Source organism: Anneissia japonica, unplaced genomic scaffold, assembly GCF_011630105.1.
Source record: "Anneissia japonica isolate Jap-2015-1 unplaced genomic scaffold, ASM1163010v1 scaffold1881_len754168_cov175, whole genome shotgun sequence".
NCBI classification, from domain to species: domain Eukaryota; kingdom Metazoa; phylum Echinodermata; class Crinoidea; order Comatulida; family Comatulidae; genus Anneissia; species Anneissia japonica.
Genome location: NW_022757845.1, coordinates 280,202 through 301,439, shown reverse-complemented (window position 1 = coordinate 301,439; position 21,238 = coordinate 280,202). Strand labels below are relative to the sequence as shown.

The window sequence follows — 21,238 nt, the reverse complement described above, 5'->3', positions numbered from 1 at the left end:
TATATATATATTGCATTTGTTGTTGCTTTGTTGTTGTAGATTGTTGTTGTAAGACATCAATTCCCTTTTTATTTCAGTACGAATGTAAAAACTCCGTACTTATGCATCGAAACCTACGACTTAATATTCCTTACGGTTGGCTAGTGTCTCGTGATGGGCAACCAATGTACAACTGGGCAGGAGCCCCAATCAACTCCAGTATGTGCGCATGCGGGGCAACTGGTAAGTAGTGACGTCATGTTGTAGTCGCACAAAAGTCAAAATCAGATGATGATTATAATTATACATAGGTGAGGCCGTGCTAAGTAAGTAAGATGAAGAGATGATAATAATGATTATGATGATGATGAAAGTGGTGACGACGATAATGATAATAATGATAAGATGATGACGATCTGACGACAATATAATGATGATGTTTGATGATGGCGACCATATGATGAAGGCGATTTAAATTAGGATGATGATAATAATGATGATGATAATGTTGATGACGACAAGACATCGAGGATAGCATCTCGATGGTGAACATGTATTTTAATTCATTACGGAGGTTCGCAACATAACAATAACGAATATAGTTACGTCATCAAATGTTTAATCAATCCATCCCTTACAGTAGCATATCTTTCACAAAGTAGGCCACCCATGCCCTTACAAGAATCAACGATCATTCAGCTCGCATATGAATTGTCGAGAACGTTTAGGCACAAATGACGATAATGATGATGACTTCTTCGTTATCGTTTTCGTAAGGTTGCGAAATCTCCATAGTTATTACTGAAAAAAATCCAATAATTGATTCTTCAAACTTAGGTTCATGTTCCGATACCACGTATTCGTGTAACTGCGACAGAAATGACAACGTAGTCAGAGTAGATGAAGGATATGTTACGCAGAAGAGATACTTACCCCTGAGTGCGGTTCGACTTGGTGATACCGGTGGTAGGCAGGAGACAGGAAAACTAACCCTCGGGGCGCTGGAATGTGTCTAGTACTAGTGGTAAAAAAGAAGTGGGGTGAGGGGGTACAGAGCGGTGGTCAATAACCTCCCAAACACAACAAAATATTGTTTAGCATGATGGTTACATTATAGGCATAGGCCTATATGCCTAGGTGTAGAAATTCACAACATTTTAAAATTAATACGGTAATTAATAATACAGTGAAGTAATAAAAAATTAATTATAGTGTTTAATTATTAATACTAAAAGTATTATATTAATTTTAAAAAAAACTTAAATAATTCAATTAGTTACAAATTACTTAAAATTTAATTACAGTAGCCTTTGTTATCTTATACCGTTTTGTAACGTATAGTGAATTCGGCGTTTTCCAGTCAAATTAAAAAACTGTTGGAATGGCACCAAATATTAATGGAACGATTGATTAATTGGTCGATTGACTAATTCTCTAAACGGGCGAAGGGATCAATATTAATTCGGCCTTCGGCGACCAAATTATCTGCTTTGTGGTCGAATTAACTATGGATTTAGGCTCAGTTTGTTCAATCAAACACTTCCAATAAGCCTATATCGAAATCTATTAATTACTAAATTGGTTTTACAGGCTAATAAAATAAGACACCTACGTATTAGTTCTTCACCTAGTGTGTAGTTTATTAGCGTATAATATTATGGTTTAGCCTATAAAGAATATGATTATACATACTGTACTGGTGATAATGGTGTTCAGTTGAAAAATCATTAACTACTATTCGTGGTCACAAAAGTAGACTATTGTACCATTAAGATGTGCACTAAGTTTAAGTACAAATAGTATGAATGTCATAGTACAAATAGTATGAATGTCATAGTACAAATTGTATGAATGTCATAGTACAAATAGTATGAATGTCATAGTACAAATAGTATGAATGTCATAGTACAAATAGTATGAATGTCATAGTACAAATAGTATGAATGTCATAGTACAAATAGTATGAATGTCATAGTACAAGTATGAATGTCATAGTACAAGTATGAATGTCATAGTACAAATAGTATGAATCTTTTATTATGTATTATTCCTGATGATGCTTAAATGAAAGTGAAACGTTGAAAAAATGGCCTTGTCAATTTATGGAGTGACATTCATACTATTTAAACTATTGTAGGCCTACAGTATTTGCATATTTATTTTCGTAGTTTTATCGCACATCAGTTCGATACAAATATAGAAATTACATTGGATTCGATTTATTTCACTTTCAGTAACACACCAACCATGAAATTACCTGGTTTTCTTTTTTCTCAATTCCAGCATGACTATTTTTTTTTTCGAAATTCCAGCATCATTAACGGAATCTTACGGAAAATATTGAGCAGAAATACAGTTGTATTTTTGAGCACCAAAAACATTAGTTTGAAGGAAAACATTATAAAACATTCAATCAGCTTTAAGTAAACACTTTACTACTAGAGAGATGAAATGTATCGATAGTCTTGAAATCTGTCTATGAACTGTAAAAAATAAAAGCAGTGTATCGCTGAATCGTATGAGACCACATTTGGGACCAGACGATTTAGGGTGGTCTCAGGGGTTCGGTCTCTAGTTAGAGGTTTAGCTGTGTGTTAAAACATTAAAGATTGTTTGTTGGCGCTTTGAAAAAAGTGAACTCAACAGGCATAGCTCTATTTACACAGTGGATGTTCTATAGAAAAAGAAAAAAAATCTAGAAAATTATTAGTTTTAGCAGCGTTTTATAAATATGAATTTTCACTTATTTTAGTTCTATAATAATTTAATTAATTAACTATGGCTTTTTACAAAAAAAAAACCAAAAAAAACGTAAAATTGTTAGCTAAATGGGAACATCGTATGCTACTTATTTTACAAGCGTTGAAGACTGGGAAACGTGACGGTCGGCGGACTCAGACCTACAAAGGATGCCACGGATCGCTTTTAACAACAATCCTCTCAGAAATGACACCGACAATCATCTGAGGAAGTTGTTTCGTCAAGCGTGCATATGTACCAGATTGACTACTGTAGTCTAGTCGATCGGCCGGCGCAGTGGTGCCAGACTAATGCTACGTTCACATCAAGCCCGTGAGTTGCTACGTTTTTTGAACGCTGCGTTCGATTGGTTCGAACCAAGCAAGCTTGTTGCTGATTGGTCCAAGAAAAAAAAATACAAATGGCTCTAGATCCATCGGTCCAGATCCGGAGTCCGGATTGAAAATCGTACAAATTTCATGTGAACGGTCCTATTCTTTACCACTGAACACATTTTTCACGATTTTTTCTCCAGATTCCTGACAGGAATCCGGGCTTGATGTGAACGTAGCTTTAAGCCTGTTTTCCACTAGGCGAATTTATTCGCGCGAATCGAAAGCGTCGGTTAATTAGCATTCAGATTCCAATCAGAGCTCAGGAAGTGAACCGACGCTTTGATTCGCGCGAATAAATTCGCCCAGTGGAAAACCAGCTTTAAGAGGTACGCAAAATGAAATAAAGACAAAAAAAAAGGAAAAAAGGTTGGGGACTTGAAGGAAAGAACGTCAAGGTAGTAGGAAGGAGTGGTGAAAGAAACTTATAACTTATTATGACAGCCTAAAAAAGAAAGAATAATTGAAAAAGATTCTAATAGTTGTAAACACACACACTTGCATTTCCCTTGTCTGCAATTATCACCTGTCTTCGTCTGCATATTATGCTTCCAGGACAATGCAGTACATGCGAGTTGTCGTCGATCCGCTTGATGAATTGTCCATCTTTGCTAAAGAGTTGCAGTCGTTGGAGAGATCCAACTACAACGTTTCCCTGTTTGTCTACCGCCACCGAATATGGTGAGTATACCTTACCATCAATATCCTCCCCGGTGTCAACAAAAACCTTTACAAAAACACCGTTTTTATCAAACATGACAACCTGGTTATTCCAATAAGAACATACAAGTAAGGAGCCATCTTCCATAATCGCAACTCCTTTAGGAAACTTAAGAACGTCCGAGCGAGATTCAGAAGGGATCTTCGCGAGGAGTTCTCCTGACAACGACACCTTCAACACACAATTCCTATCATTATCAGGAATATAAATCTGATCGTCTTTATTAACCATCATACCTTGAACGCGGCCAATTGTAAGGTTGTCAAATTCTTTGACGAATGTGCCATCTTGTTTGCAGACTAAAATACGTCCCTTATTTGAATCATGACACGCAAGAACTATTTCTCCCGAGATCCCACCACATAAACTAAGCACTTTTGCTCCTCGCAAATATCCCAAATCAATTAGTTGAATCCCGCCTTTACAAATTTTTGCAATATTTCTGTTTCTACTGAAGCAAGCAAATATTGCCTTGTCGATAACGTTAATGTTGTGGAGCTCGCCATGATTGCAAAAATCTCTCAGGTCTGTCACACTCTGAAACCCACTTTTGACGACATTCATTTTCCAAGGCGATCCTCTAATGCACTGCGAGTCAATTAATACTGATAACATCCATTCTCCCGCTGCAGTACAGGTTCCATGAACTTCATAACTTGCATTTTTGTTATCTGTTACTTCCAAAATGTTTTCTTCACCAGATGTTGACGTCATCTTTGCTGTCACTTTAGTGGGTTCATCATAACATACTTCTCCGTCATTGTCTTTTGTTGTCAGTGTGACGGAGAGCTTTTCGCCAACAAAAATGCGGACGTCTTCGACATTGTCAATTGTCGATAATGCCGGTGATATATACTTGATTTTCCCGATATGACCGTGTTGTAACTGTTCTTGAACTGTGTTGACAGGAAAGAATTTCCAGGTAGAATGCGTTGAATCCGCGTTCATCTGGAATGCCAGAAGAGTGTCAATTCTGCTCGATATCATGTCACTATTCATCAAAGTTAATGATATGTTGGGACTTTTCATCAATATTTTTATTAATTCACGAGTTGATCCCAATTGAATTTTAGTTGAATCAATTTCTTCCAACTGATCTTTTTTTAACTCAATGTCTTTATCGAATATTTCATCAAGTTCTCTCAACCTCTCTTGCTTCTGTGCGTCAAGGAGTTTCTGTAGAGAACCAAAGTGGTCTTCTACAGCAGTCCTGCAATGTTCTTTATTCCCCAAAAGTGAGGCTTGAGTACTTTTCAGTTTTTCCTCAATTTCACCTAAATTTGATTCCTTTGCTTCGGACATAGTGAGTTGCTCTGACGCTTTTGTGATAAACTCCTTGAATGCCTGAGTGCCTTCTTTGATCACATGCTCCTGGCTTTTGTGTTCTACAGTAGCGCATTGAAAACAGACAGACTTCTTACATTTCTCACAGTATAGTTTTAAATTCATGTTGTGATCTTTGCAGTTTAGTTGCTTTGTCGCCAGTTGCTTGAATGGACCAAGATTTTTATATTCAACTAGAGTAATAACCGTGTGCATGCTCGTTTGTTTGGCGTGCATGTGGAGATTTGTGCATGCCTCACAATAGAAGTAATCGCAATCCGTACAATAATGTCCTGCTTCATTTGTACAGTTGGAGCAGAGCTGGGGGTCGGCTTTCCCCAACGACGTCATGTGATCGACCAACCCACGCATCACGCCATTCGTTGGAAACTTTTGGACACCTCCTTCTGGAACTTCATGCGTTGCATGACAAGTGGGACATTTCAACACTCCGTTATTCTTTTTAACCCAGTTTTTGAGGCATTTAAGACAAAAGTAGTGCAGGCAGTCGAGGTACTTTGGTTTATTGTAAGGTTTGGAACACAGCGCGCATTTCAAATCACTTTTATTTATTCCAGCGAACGTATCCGGACCATCCACAGTCTCCATATTTCCAAAGTATATTTTCTTAAAAATAGAGAATAATACACATAAATTACGTATTTCCAAGGAATCTATTATAATAGCATTAAATAATATGTAATTAAATATTGTATAAGTTTGCTATAGTGCATAAACCAAGTCTTAATGTGCTGTTCAGTGATGAAAAAGAATTAAAAATGTTTAAAAAAGACGGTTTTTGAAAATATTTAGAGATGGGGAATTGCATAGTGGTAATGGTATGACGATATGAAGCTAGTGCTGTTGTAGGTCTGATTGAACGGCTGCAGCGACCGGACCAAAATTTACTAAACTTTGTCATGTCGAACCAGATATCGAACTCTTCTATCCTTTTCTCCCCGGCGTCTGTTTCAAACGGTATTATATTGTATGATATCAGGGACGATAGGCCTATTATGAATAAAAATACAGTTTCATGCTCTCCATAGCGAAATAAAAAAATAATGAGATATTAAGAATTAGTAATTTAGATAAATAATTTTCAGAAGGCCACCCACATTTTGGTATTTTGAAATACGTAAGTACCTCTACTCACGAATTCTGGTTAGATGTGTATAAGAGACAGGTCAAGGAGTTTCTGTAGAGAACCAAAATGGTCTTCTACAGCAGTCCTGCAATGTTCTTTATTCCCCAAAAGTGAGGCTTGAGTACTTTTCAGTTTTTCCTCAATCCTGTCTCTTATACACATCTAGATGTGTATAAGAGACAGGTATTTTACCTCGCAAATGCCTGGTAATGCCTCGCTGTGCACACTTGCTTGCTGTTAGTTCTGAGGTCTGACAGTACAGTACGCTTCATTATAGAAAGAATAAAGTACTGTAAATTATGGCGAGCCGAGTTGTCATGTAATCGTAAATAGAGATATCTTAGAATTAATAGATGTATCTATTTACGATTAAATGACAATTTGGCTCGTCATAGTAAATGCCTAACAAACTGTTAAACGATAGATCGCTCTATCTGCAAAGATAAACCCATATGGAATTATACTATAAAGTCACTATAATATCTCTATGATAAACTCCATAAAGCCTGTTTTCCACGCTGCTTTATTCGCGCGAATTAAAAGCGTCTATTCGCTCCCTGAGCTCTGATGGGTTGTGCATTTTTTCGAAGCAAAATGCGAATACATTAGGACGATTCGATAGCGATTTATCGTGTATACGATAACAAAATATTTTAACAAATCAAATCAGATGACTTCATAATCAGGGAAAAACGATAAAATCGTTGCTACTACTACGATTTTAATGTTTTCCATGATTATGACGTCATCTGATTTGATTTATCAAAACATGTTGTTATTGCATATTCTGATCAATCGTTCTAGTGTAAAAACTTCTCTTATTTCTTTTATTCTCTATATGAACAATTGCTTTTCAGCTTTTTTATCGTTATCGTTGATGTATAAACAGGCCTTTAGTCTGTTTTCACTAAGCGAATTTATTCGCGCGCATGTGCATTCACATTTCTAGCCATAGAGATATAATAGCTCTATGTTTCTATCGGAGTTTTTGCGAAGCGAAATAATGCGCAACCAATCAGAGCTCAGGAAGTGCACCCGGCGCTTTCGACTTATAACAGCCTTTATTAGGTTGTTTTCAGGGCCCATGGGCACTCGCTGCCCGGGCCCATTGGTTGGGGGTCTGGGGTCAGGTCTATTTGTATTTTCTAACTTGTATGTATACTGATGATGTCCAGGATTAAAGCCTTTTATAATTATAAATTAATCACGTAATATAAAGAATTTACTATTTCATTCATTGTAAACAAAATCTAGAGTATTAGAAGCGATATAATTACCAGCTTTCCTCATCGATAAACGGTCAGCTATATTTACAATTCTCATTGGTAAAACACATGAATGATACTGGATGAATGTATACTTTTAATAATTTTATTTCTTTATTATTTTTTTTATCTTGTTTTCGCTGGGTAACCGGGGCAAGTGCCCCGGAGCCCACATCCTTCTTGTTTGATAATAATTATATTATATTGATTGATTTAAAAGGATCACAGTAACTCTAAGTTTCAGAAAAAAAAAATATAATCAGTTTTTATTGTGGGCCAATATAGACCCTGATTTTAGGCAAAATTCCTAAAATACCAAATATAAGGAACGGTCATTTTTATTGTCTGTATACGCGGGTCTCTACTGTATCGGTTTTGTCTTCTTTTTTACCTCTTTAGACCTACTTTGTTTCTGATCTTTAGACCTACTTTGTTTACTTTGTTTTACTGATCATTTGAAGAAGGAACAATTATTAATTAATTTACTTAAATTAATCAATTAAATCATGTCTGTCCCTGTCCCTAGTTGTTAGTTTTCCCCCACTTTACCCCCTTGTTCGTTGTTTCTTGATTGCATATGAGTTGTATTGTATATAATTATACCATGTATTTTTTAATGTTAAACTTCAATTTGTATTTCAACATGCAATAAAGTGTTATCGTATCGTATTAAATATTAATAGCCTTACTCATTAATTTAATCTGAGATATATTTATGAATTATCTTGCTCTCAAATCCATTTTCATATACCTCCTTCCCTAGTGAGAGGTATACAACAGGCTTCTTTTTTTATTCAGCATTTCATGAAAAAGTTAGACCTACTTACAATAGGCCTACACATCGACAGTTGAGAAAATTTTGTGTCAAATAAACATGTTTCATTCCTTTTTTACTTAATTTATTAATTATGTCATCTCAACATACAAATAAAATTTATTTAAGCCTATACTAGCAATTTTCCTATCAATGAGTCGAGCAAGCCCAGAATACATGCGGCCCAACTTGCGAATTTCTCTCTGTTGATGACAGAGGCGAATTTCTCTCTGTTGGTGATCCAGAGGCGACGGAACTAGGGGGTGATCAAGTGTCTTTGTAATACAGCGCCACCAGCGGTTATTTATGGGAAATTGCGGCCGGCTAAGTATTCATTCAGGCAGAATGATTCCGACTCCTCAGTGTGAATATACTTCTGTTTCAAGCTAGATATAATTTTATAATAATTCTCTGGCTTCTTTTTGATCCGATCCGACGTATCGTGTCCAATGTGGGTGGTGGAGCTGAGGCAGGGAGAGTGGGGATTTAGAGATTTAGAGATTTGAAATGCGTGACTTGGGGAGGGGGCAGGGTCCGGGGTCCAGAGGCGGAGCCCTGAGGATCTGAGCATTTTAGACTGTTTTAAATCAATTTCAAGGAGCGTTTGTTGACAATAAGATGTACTTTTAATAAAGCCACATACAATTTGAGTTTCAATATAGGGCCTACATTATTTGAGCACCCGGCCGAACTACTTAAACAAAGAATGAATTAATGTTTAGTAGCGCATCAGTGAATTAAGTATTCACGTAATACTGTCTAATGACTCAAGTTACTGCATGACCGTTTTTATATTTTTAATAAAACTAATTTCTTCTAATTTTAAATTGATCTTCCCCTGAATTTATGACAATTCCGGGACATCCTATGGGCGGGGACACACATACATATTATTATAATATTAGGCCTATATTATTCTAAAAGATATTAAATCACTTGCATATTAATTAATTAATTCATGATTCAATTTTCACGGAAATTGACAGTAGGGGAAATTACGTCCCTTCATTCGTTCGTTTTGACCCTGGTGGAAGTTTCGCCTGAATGTGACGTCATTATTAAGCTCCGCCTACTTTACAAAGCTGCGGTGGTAAGGCAAGGTACAGCGGTGCTTGGGCTCATTTGTTGATTGTGGAGCGTACACAGGCTGTGAAAATAGGCAAGCCGCTACCGAAGTGTAACATGTACTTTTGGATTTGTTTTACAGATAAGAACAGAAGAGTGGATTTTATTGCAAATGCTGAACTAAAAGGAGGTATTACTCCTGTAGGACAAGCGTGTTTTGTGTTTAATGAGGAGAATATGATTTTAGCCTGACAGTTGTCATGATCCTGTGAAGTCGGTAGGCATGAAACGTTTGTTGACAATAGCGATGGTTTCGTCGGCGTCGACGCTGGGCTTGTGATTATTGACCCATCATTGCGGCCTATGCTTGGCGGCTACCTTTTTGAAGCTAATGTACTGAACAAACTTATTTATATTTAGAATGGGTAGAGAAAATTGTTTGTGTAAACTGTCTACCGCTACGATGAGGAATTTGTGGACTTCTTCTCCTCATTGGAGGCCTATTTTTCTCGTTTTTTATCTTCTATTTACACTTGCCTCTACACAAACAGATCCACGGGCGGCAGAATACGAGACGTTTACTGTTTTCGAGGGATTACCTGCACAAACTGTCATTGGTACAATAGCAACGAAAACAGGTTTCACTTATTCATTAAGTGAGGAATCTCCATATTTTGATATTGATGGTGATTCAGGAACTTTGAGAACTCGTACCGTAATTGATAGAGACATTTTACCATCTGATGTTTTTAATTTAGTCGTATTGTCTAGTGCACCAACTTATCCTATTGAAGTCCAAATAACAGTTTTAGATATTAACGATAATGCACCAGTGTTTCCACAACCAGTTCTGGATATTCCATTCTCAGAATCAGCAAGTATTGGAACACAAGTTATCCTCGATACTGCTGTAGATAACGATGAGAAACAAAATGACGTGACAGCAGATTATGCTGTCGTTAGTAGCAATGCTGTTGGTGTCTTTTCATTAATAATCACCACAAATCCAGATGGTGATATGACTTTCTTGCATTTAGAACTTATTAGTGCATTAGACCGGGAGACTCAAGATTCTTATCAACTCAACATCTCAGCGCAGGATGGAGGAACTCCAATCAAATATGGATATATGCTTCTTAATATAACGGTCACTGATGCTAACGATAACGAACCAATATTTGAAACCAGTGCATATGATGTAAGCCTAAATGAATCTGTGTTGGTCGGCACAACAGTTATCCAGGTTCGTGCAACAGATGCCGATATTGGATCTAATGCTGCAATCACTTACTCCCTTAAAGAATCCAGTGACTCGTTTGATACACGGTACTTTACAATTGACCCCCAGACAGGTGTTATAAGTGTGTTAGAAGAGGTCAACTACGATGTTTCCTCTTCGTACACTTTAACTGTAGAGGCGTCGGATAACGGACATCCAAGGCTAGTTGGACGCGCATATGTTAGTATCAGATTAGTTGATCAGAATAACCATGCGCCAACTGTTAACTTTAGCCCTCCAGCTTTGGAGAATTCCATAACTATTGAGGAAGGTGTCCCGATTGAAAAGACCATCACTGTAGCCACAGTCTCTGATAAAGACACTGGTCTGAATGGTTTAACTACGTTGAACATATTTTCTGGAAATGATCTTCACCATTTCAAACTAAAAATTTTTAGGCTTAATCAAGACGGATCACTTTATCTACTTAAGATTAATGGTTCCATTGATAGAGAAAGACATCCACGCTATAATATCACCTTTCAAGCATCAGATTTGGGTTCACCTCCTAGATTGTCTTTTGCTAATTTGATAATCAATGTCAATGATCAAAATGACCACTCTCCTGAGTTCCAGAAACCTTTTTATGCTGCCAACCTTAGTGAGCTTGTGCCAATTGGAAGCTTTGTGCAGAGTGTCACAGCAACTGATGAAGATTCAGGTGCTAATGCCGATATCATGTACGAAATCATTGGTGGAAATGAATTGGACTGGTTTGAGATCGATGAAAATTCTGGTTTGGTTCTCACTAAAAAGACTATTGACCGTGAAACTACAAGTGCTGTTACACTGAACATATCAGCCTCAGATCAAGGTATTGTAGTGTTTACAACTAGTACTCTTCTGAACATCACCATCTTAGATGAAAATGATGAAGTACCCTCTTTTACAGAAACCATTTACAATGCTTCTGTACCAGAGAACTCAATGTCAGGTTACCAGCTAATCACAGTATCAGCAAGTGATAATGATGAAGGTGATAAAGGTGTTGTAACATACTCATTTTCACAAGAAACCGTAAGAAGATTCCCAGGTGTTTTTAATATCGATTCCAACTTTGGATTAATTTCTACTGCAACCATCCTTGATCGTGAGACAATCAACAGATATGAACTAGAGGTCATTGCGCAAGACAGTGGTAGCCCATCACTGATGTCGATGGCAATTGTAAACGTTGATGTTCTGGATGAAAATGATAACAACCCAGTTTTTTACCCGGAAAATTATTTTGCAGATATTTTGGAAAATAAGCCATCTGGCACATTTGTTGTCCAAGTTATTGCATCTGATGCGGATTCTGGAGAATCGGAGAGAATCCAATATTCTATTACTCAAGATGATTCACAGGGGAAGTTTCAAATTGATTCTGAAACTGGTTGGGTAACAACTACTGTTGCGCTTGATCGAGAATTGAGATCATCTTATATATTAACAGTTACTGCTACGGATGAGGGTAATCGTGAAGCAGTTGCACCCGCAATTGTCCAAATTTCTGTTATTGATGAGAGGGATAGCCCACCAATATTTAGTCAAAATGATTACCAGTTTGTAATATTTGAAAATGTACCAGTTGCCTCATCAATTGGAACTGTTCATGCTTCAACACCAGATCTTAACACTGACATCACTTACACTATTTTTTCTGGGGATCCCAATGGAGTCTTCCAGATTAATGAAGTATCCGGCCAAATAAATGTTGTGAGAGATGTTGATCGTGAAGCTCAGTCTTTTTACCAATTAACTGTATTTGCCAGTGGTGGCTCGATGATAGGTCGTACTGTTGTCAATGTCACAATACTTGATTTGAATGATAATTCACCATTGTTTCCACGTCTTACAGATTCTGCCAACGTAGTTGAAAACTGGGAAATAGGACATGAAGTTTACCATGCACAAGCTGTAGATGCTGATAGTGGACCAAATGCTAAAATTGCTTACGAGCTTGTCAGAAACCCAGATATGACATTTGCCATTGATCCAAACTCTGGAATTGTAACTCTCAGAAAAACTTTGCAGAATTCTGAGTCTACTGATTTTTTCATTCAAATACTTGCAATAGATTTTGGTACACCTCATCAGTCCAGCATTCTTAATGTCAGTATTTCTATTCGTGATGTTAACAACCATGCTCCTGTCTTCCTGAGTAGTCATTTTGGACATTCAATCTCGGAGGCTATACCTGTAAATACAAGGTTTATATCTGTTTCTGCAACAGATGGTGATGAAGGAGAGAATGGTGAAATTACTTATGTTATATCAGATGGTAACATTGATGACAAATTTGGAATTTTTCCAGATGGTAATGTTTATGTAAAATCATATCTTGATAGAGAACAGACAGAGAGATACACTCTCACTATATATGCCTTTGATGGTGGTGTTCCTCAGAGAAGCAGTGAAACCACACTAACAGTACAGATTCTTGATGAAAATGACAATAGGCCATTATTTGAGAATAATACTTATGTTTTCTATTTGGAAGAAAACCTACCACCTGGATTTGTACTTGGACAAGTAAGGTCAAAAGACCGTGATATTGGACTTAACGCTGAAATCACTTATAGTTTCGTCAACAACCAAACAGAATTTGCAATTGATCCTATTACCGGATTGATTACCAGTAAGGTGATGTTTGATCGTGAAAGTTTCTATAAAAGGACAAGGAGCAACCAGATCATGTTTGACATCATTTCCACAGATTCTGGAGAACTTCCTCTTCAAGATCAAACTTCTGTGACTGTAAATGTTGTTGACATCAATGACAATACTCCGGAGTTCTCCCGTCAAATTTATGAAGTCTCAATTTCTGAATTAGCACCAAATAATACATCAGTGGTGCAAGTCAGTGCAAAAGATGCTGACTGTGGGGATAATTCATACCTCACTTACACGATTGTCTCGGGAAATGAACAGCGAAGGTTTTCCATTAATCATGTGTCCGGCCAGATTATTTTAAGCGGTAACTTAGATCGTGAATTTACTGATAACTACTCCTTATTAGTTGCAGCACATGACGCTGGAACTCCACCAAAAAGTGCAACAGCAACAGTTGATATATCTGTCTTGGATGGTAATGATAATATTCCTGTATTTGTATCATCTAATGTAGAGATAGAAGTTGTTGAAAGCTTCCCAGTTGGTAAAGAGTTAACTTCTGTAACAGCAAATGATATTGATATTGATTTGAATGGTGTCATTTCATACCAAATCACTAGTGGAAACGTTCAAAATGTATTTACTATTGAACCAAACACAGGGTCATTATTCCTTACGAAATCTCTAGATTTTGAAACTCAGTCAATATACAAGTTGAATATAACAGCAAGTGACGGCGGCACATCTCCTAATATGAACACTATTACCTTGGTCATTTACGTTCGAGATTATAATGACAATCCACCAGCTTTTCCTTCTAACTCTGTTGTGCTTTCTGTGAGCGAAAATACTGAGATTAACACAGAACTCGTAGCTGTGACAGCAATGGATCCAGACTCAGACATAAATGGTGAACTTCAATATTCCATAGTCGGTCAGATTCCAGAGGGAAGAAAATTTGGAATACATCCTTTCAGTGGCATTCTGTATATAGCTGGGGAAATAGATCGTGAGGATTTACTGGACTACAACGGCTTGTTTCATTTAACTGTCCAAGCAACTGACCAAGCGCAGCCAGAGAGCAACAGGAGGATGGCAACCAAGAATGTAACAATCATTGTGACTGATAAGAATGACAACAACCCAGTTTTTGTATCTCAAAGTGCTGCTGTCATTTCTGAAACGGCGTCTGTTGGTGCCACTGTGACAACAGTCAGTGCCATTGACAAAGATGAAGGTATAAATGGAGAAGTGACATACAAACTTAATGCTAATGATTTCTTTGATGTCAACCCGCAATCTGGTGTCATTACCTTGATTCGCAGTATAAATCTGTCAACTCCAAAGTACGCACTTTTGGTAACAGCAAAAGATAATGGCACCGAACAGCGTCAAACTCATTCAGCTTTAACTGTTATTATTGGAGACAATGAAAACTCGGGCCCAAGTTTTACATCAAATTCTTACAGTGCTTCAATAGCCGAGAATGCTGTGAATGACACCGCAGTCTTGACGGTTTCAGCTATGTACGCGGATGCTAGATCAGCTAACATACAGTACTTCATCACTGCAGTTTCAACAGGATCTTCAAGCCGTGAACGAGATTTTGTTATATCAAGTACCAATGGAATTATTCGTACTTCAGCGCCATTGGATCATGAGAACGGAAATGATGTCTACACAATGACCGTGTATGCTGTGGATGTTGATGCCAGCACACCACGTACAAGGAATACTCAGGTTGGTTTCATTTTTAATAAAAATCATATGCTTTCTGCATTTGGTCAATGCTTTTTATCTACTGGGGTTTGCGAAATGAGAACTGTAATTTAAATTCATCAAAATAATTTATGTACTGTACCTGTACACTTACTGTACAGGTTGTAGGGCTACATTGCAGTACATCCTGCAGTACTGGACAAATCAGCAATTTTATTATTAGTTACCAAAAATGTACACTTAATACTTGTGATAGAGGCAGGGTAATGCTCTCAAGATTTGTGGAACATTTGATTTTGAATTTGAATTTAAAATCTACGCACTCTTCTATGGGGTGAGTCAGAAGACATAGTACTGTACTTACAAATGCACTTGCACTATATGTACAGTAGGCTAACAATATAAATGAGAACTTTATTATTCATTGTTATTGTTTGAATTTATGATGATTATTATACCAATATCTGTAAAAGGGTAAATAGTTATTATATTCAAACTTGGTCGCATATTTAACTGTCAATGACCTCATTACATAAACTATAACAATGAATGAATAATAAGAAGATATATATTCTATAGTTATGTTTTTGAATAGGAAAATTTAGCAGCACATCTCTCTAAAGTCCTGCCTCACTGAGATTCAATTAACAATTGATGGTATTGAATATTTTGATAGAAATTTTTACAACCCTTGTCACGCACGCATTATGTATTAGGAGTTACACTGTTATATTTTGAGTAATTTAGATAGATAATGAGAACTTTTGTATAGAATATCTTCTATGGGGTTGAGTTCATTTTACAAATCTGCCCCAGATTTCTGTGTGAAAGATCATTGACCGAATTCAGTGAACCAATGAGATAAAGATTTTAAGATAGACTGCAAGTCTATATGTGAATTATTACAATCAATTTGTTTAATTGGGGTCTACAGTGTGATTTTTCGAGGTTTGCAGATTTTAGCAATTACCAGACTATTGTGCATTCTTACTGTGTGTTATTTTAGAACCGTTTAAAACCTCAATAATCCTGTAATTGCAATGACAGAATCTTGCTGCAGTTTATAAAAATAACATCATTATTAAAACTGAATAATTCAATTTGAAATATAGTTCATTACATGCAATTATATATTTTTTAGAATCAGCACAAAATGTTTGAAATTAAACAAGTCTAGAAAAATTTGTGACATTTATAATTAACACAGTAAAAATAATGTTGTTAAATAAACTAGAAAATTCAGTCTGAAATACTGTATTGTACAGTACATTATGGAAGTATATAGTTTTAGAAGCAGTGCAGAGTGGTTGAAATTAAACAAAAATAGAAAAATTAGCGACAAAGACTTGAAATTAGCGCATTAGCTTGGAGCGTAGCAATAAGCCCAATACAACCATTGCATCCCTATTCATACCTACTGAAGTGGAATGATAAGCAAATTCTACCAAACAATCCACAAAAATAACACATTGATTTTTCTATAAAAAAAAATACTGTGCCGTAGAAAAAGCTGGAATAAAACCAATTGAAATCTGAAATTTGATCCGTATACTTTACTATAGCGCTATTGTACTGTACATCTACTGTATGTAGATTCTTTCTTGTTATGTGGCGAAAGAAAATATTATTTTGTGATTGAATGTCGCAGTAAATTGAGAAGCAAGATTTCCTACAGATGTTCAATATCTCATACCGTACTCTATTCTTTGAACAGTATGATTTACGGTACAGTAATGTGTGATTTGGCCTTTTATTAATAAGATTGTTTGTTGCTTAACAGTATTTTGTACTTTCATCAACTGTAATATAAGCAATGCTATTATTATTGAAGTTCATACCTGTCAAACCAATGTTTTTTTAATATACTCACGAAATATTTCATCCATTACCGTAAATATTAAAGATTCTGTGAGACCAAATTATAATTTGGTACTGTACATCAGCATTTCTCATAAACCATGATTAAAAATTAACAGTTTGTTTTAGATTCAACCAAAAGCAGGATCTACATTGAAGCAAGCTTTCCATAAAATTTAATTAACTAAATTAATATAAACAAAATTCATTAATAAAATAAATGTTTCTTTAATTTGAATTGAACCATTCCCATCATTTTGGTTCCCATACATTGATGTGATTATTTTACTAAGTTTTTATGTTGTTTGCCCATCTAAACCAATTCAAAGAAAAAAGTACTTCTTTATGATAGCACCTACAGTACCATACAGTAGACAGCAGCTGGTTTACCTGTCGAGAGGTGTTTCTCAGGTACAGTAATAATAAAGCTTTGTAGGGCGGTCCAACCAGGTGCTTCCTACTTGTTCAGTCAGGCTCAAATTATGTAATTATACGCTGTAGTTTAACAAAACAAACGTTGTCGCTAGAAGTTCTTCAAATTTTTCCAAGGAGAGAATTTCTTTTCTTAATGTGCGATCACTTCTGAAGAAAGCTTCACCGTGCCACGCGAATGTCGCCGCATGATTGGTTTATGGAGACAGTTGCAGCGGCTTGCGACTCTGTCGCAGCTGTGATTCTGTAACACCTTCAAAAGATTGAACTTTTAAACAGATTAAAATTGCTTCTTTTAATTAGTACAGTCCTATAACTTAGGTTGTTTGTTACTACTTATTATTTCACGGTTGAGATAGTAAATCCTCGTCCTTTGGATTATGCAGTAGCCACAGTACTTAATTTCTCAAATGTTTACTTTAAACTAAATAAATTGTTTGAAATCAGTACACTAAAGGTTGATGTTTACTGTATCTAGCATTTGGCACACAATGTATTATATAAAAATAATATTAATCTGCTTAGCAGCAGTTACAGAAGCTGCAAATTAATAACTTTAAAGCCATAGTTTATTAAAATTTGAGATAAATATTTTGAATTTGTGAATAATTTAATTAAATACTGTAGACTTATAATGCTTTACAGTACAATAAACAATAAATACTGAAGGTCTGTAAAAAATGATTTAGTTAATTTGTTATTAAAATATGCAGTACTGTATAGCATAATAATGTCTTAAAATACATATAATTAATAATATTTTATAATATTTTGGATGAATTCATATTGCAACAGTTACAGAAGCTAATAATAACTTTAAAGCCATAGTTTGTTAAAATTTAAGATAAATATTTTGAATTTGTGAAAAATTTATAATACTGTAGACTTATAATGCTTTACAGTACAATAAACAATAAATATTGAACCTGTAAAAAATGATTTAGATAATTTGTTATTAAAATATACAGTACTGTATAACATAGTAAACATATCTTGAAATAAATATAATTAATAATATTCTATAATAATTTGGATGAATTCATATTGATTATTTAACTAGATGAGTGTTCTGCTCTACTGTTTGATTAAACAGTAGTTATCAGTTATGCAAGGTGCCCTGGTTCTACAGTTAGTATTTAATGCATTTATCAAACAAGATAAAAATCCACTTGAATACCACACGATGGCGGCGACGTTCCTCATCACAACACATTTTCCGCCATTGTTCCATGAGAGCCGGCCATTTACTATTTAATAAGTGATGATGGCCATTTTGTTTTGCAAGTGATCCAGAAGCGGCGGTGTCATTGTCCGTCGGTTTTTGATACAGCTTCTTTTGTCTTGCTCATCAATATCACTTTTCTGTTTATTGTTGTAATATTGACCAATGGTTATAATAGGAAAGTGAGAAGTTGACACCCAATGTATGTTTTATTACTTTTAGTATTGTATAGTGCATCTAACCTCTTTCTGATAAACTGTAACAATTCTCCTTCATGCACTCACAATATTTCATAGGAATTTTACAAGTTGTTTTTAGTGTTGTGTTTTAAAGTAATCCTGCATACCGTTTGTCATAAAGGTTGATAAACCTCCCAGGCAATTACTGTAAAAAATTAAGAATAGATTACATCTATCTGATCTCTAATGATCAAATAAAGTATTGCATTCCAAAGAGACCTAAAAACAAGTAGGTTTTCCTGAACTTTAAAACTGGTTCTTACACAAAGAAGTTGCTTAAATACTATTATTATTCATCTGTTAGGTACTTTTCAGTGGCAATAAAATTTATTGGTATTTACACAAACCATCCTTTCATTAGAATATATTTCATTGTGACTTATATTCCTGTTATCTACTGTAAGCTACAGTAATTCTTTTTTAGCTTATAAGCATAAGAACATTAAGAAATCAATAAAGAAAAGGAAATATTTCCTGTTCGGATAAGACGCAAGTTTATTTTTTCTCTCATAATTTTAAAGTTGCACAGTAGCTCCCCTGTTATCTAAATATTCAATCATTGCAATCAAATCTGTAATAATTATATAATTATAATGAAAGTACTATAATATTAGAGCCTAAGGATGAACAGTTCTAGGTTGACAAAGGGAGAGAGCCTAGCATTAGTCAACATGAAGCAATGTATGCATTGTTCACAAATCTCAAAATGTAGGCCTTGTATTGAATTCATTGTCAGAGTTGGTGACCCCAGCTGAAAATTATCATATGAGAGGAATGTCAATCGATAATGAAATAGTGAATTTTTAACGATAAAAATTAATATGTAGTTGTTGCAATGTCCTGGTTTACAGGTGATACTGTAGCATACAGGCATCTCTTTCTAGGACTGAGGAAGTCCTTCCCATGGTTTCAATGTCTCTACTAATTGTTTTATTCAGGCTATTTATTTGAACAGAGTATTAGGAAGGAACAATATACTTGGTGTGACATTGTAGGTCTTAAAAGTTAAATTCCCACAAGTTCCCACGATAATGTTTATTTTCATTTGAATTTGTTAATTTGTATGAAATTTAAGTGTTTGTTATCTGGACTCCAAATAAGAACAGTGTCCCCACATTGATTGGGTATCCAGAAAAAAAAAAAAAGATTTTCAATTTAATAATCTTATGTCCCCAAAATATTCTTCTGCATGTACTCTGAGAATACATGTACGTGTACAAGTACGAATCTGCTGACCATTAGAGTTTAATTACAGGACAATTAATGCTTATGTGCTGATATTACTTTAATAGATCCTGGTTTGGCATAGTCTATAAAATTAATATAAACATCCTGAAAATATTTCCATATGATGGGTGAGTGAATGGTGGTAAACTACTGTATTCACTTGCAACTAGGACACTGGACATATGGGAGATATTCCCTTTATTTTCTTAATCAACACGTTGCATGCTGGGTAGTTTATTGACACCACTGGTAGTGATTTCTCTTAGCAACATGTATTAATGTTAACGTTCTCTTATTTATTGACTTAAAGAGTACAATGTGTCTTCATTGCCATGGGATACAGTAAGTAATTGTCCAGTTGCAAAAAGTAATTTGATATTTTCAAATGTTTTATCAGTGAAAAATGCTTTACTGTAAAATTTAAACCAAACACTTGAAAGATACTACAAGTTGCAGTAAACTACAATACTCTCCATTTTGAATAAGAAACATACAGTACAGTGCCAGACCACAGCAAATTTTTTAACAGAGCAAAAATATTTTCATAGTTACCAACCGTGTCGCATTGTGCGGGACAATCTTGTATTTCAAAGTTGTTTTTTTTTTAATGAAACCCTAATTTTGCAAAATACATACTGTACATGCATGAATTACCCTGGCATTAATTCAAAACCCTCTAGAATTACAGTAGTTAAAGTTTTCTTTTTTTTTTGCCATCGGAAAATCTTACGGCAAGATGCTCTATTTGAGCATCTACTGTAGCAGCCTTTTCTTTTTTAACAACTGCAATACTGTTTACAAATTCAGTAGATTCTTGTTTGTCTCTCAACATGAAAGTCATCATCATCCATTTTCATCATTATCACATCATCATTATTACATCATCTCTATTATTATTATGATTATTATTACTTACTATTATTATATGAAATTTATTATGTTTTTTATTATTACGTTAATGTTAAACAACCTGAGGTCATGTTTTTGTCACATGTTATCTCTACATTAACAGCTCAGAGCAAATTTCTCACTAATTTTATAGGCTTGTAATAAATCATATATTGCACAGGTAGAGTGTGTGACATTAGGTGTGCATTGTACCGCATTCCCTTGATATTTCGTCACATAGGTAACATACACCTGTCTTGGCTATAAAATCCATCTTCTGATGCCGAGGGAAATCAAACGACAGGAAGCAACCCCTTTTGAATTTTGCAAACATC

At 35.4% G+C, this 21,238-nt stretch overlaps 2 protein-coding genes and 1 long non-coding RNA gene across 3 annotated transcripts in view; 2 read left to right on the top strand and 1 right to left on the bottom strand.

The window, feature by feature from the left end:
* Positions 1-83: 83 nt before the first annotated feature.
* Positions 84-2,622, top strand: LOC117124917. Its single transcript, XR_004448045.1, has 2 exons — positions 84-222; positions 817-2,622. It is a non-coding gene; the product is annotated as an uncharacterized LOC117124917 (long non-coding RNA).
* Positions 2,623-3,368: 746 nt separating this feature from the next.
* On the bottom strand, positions 3,369-6,290 carry LOC117124916 (tripartite motif-containing protein 2-like). The gene has a single exon (XM_033271254.1). The coding sequence runs from the start codon at positions 5,761-5,763 to the stop codon at positions 3,586-3,588; it is 2,178 nt and encodes a 725-aa protein (XP_033127145.1). The 5' UTR covers positions 5,764-6,290; the 3' UTR covers positions 3,369-3,585.
* Positions 6,291-9,512: 3,222 nt separating this feature from the next.
* LOC117124915 (protocadherin Fat 4-like) overlaps positions 9,513-21,238 on the top strand; it is a 76,345-nt gene continuing 64,619 nt past the window's right edge. Inside the window, exon 1 of the mRNA XM_033271253.1 lies at positions 9,513-15,059. Coding sequence (XP_033127144.1) covers positions 9,867-15,059 — 5,193 coding nt within the window. The 5' untranslated portion in view covers positions 9,513-9,866. The remainder of the gene's footprint in view (positions 15,060-21,238) is intronic.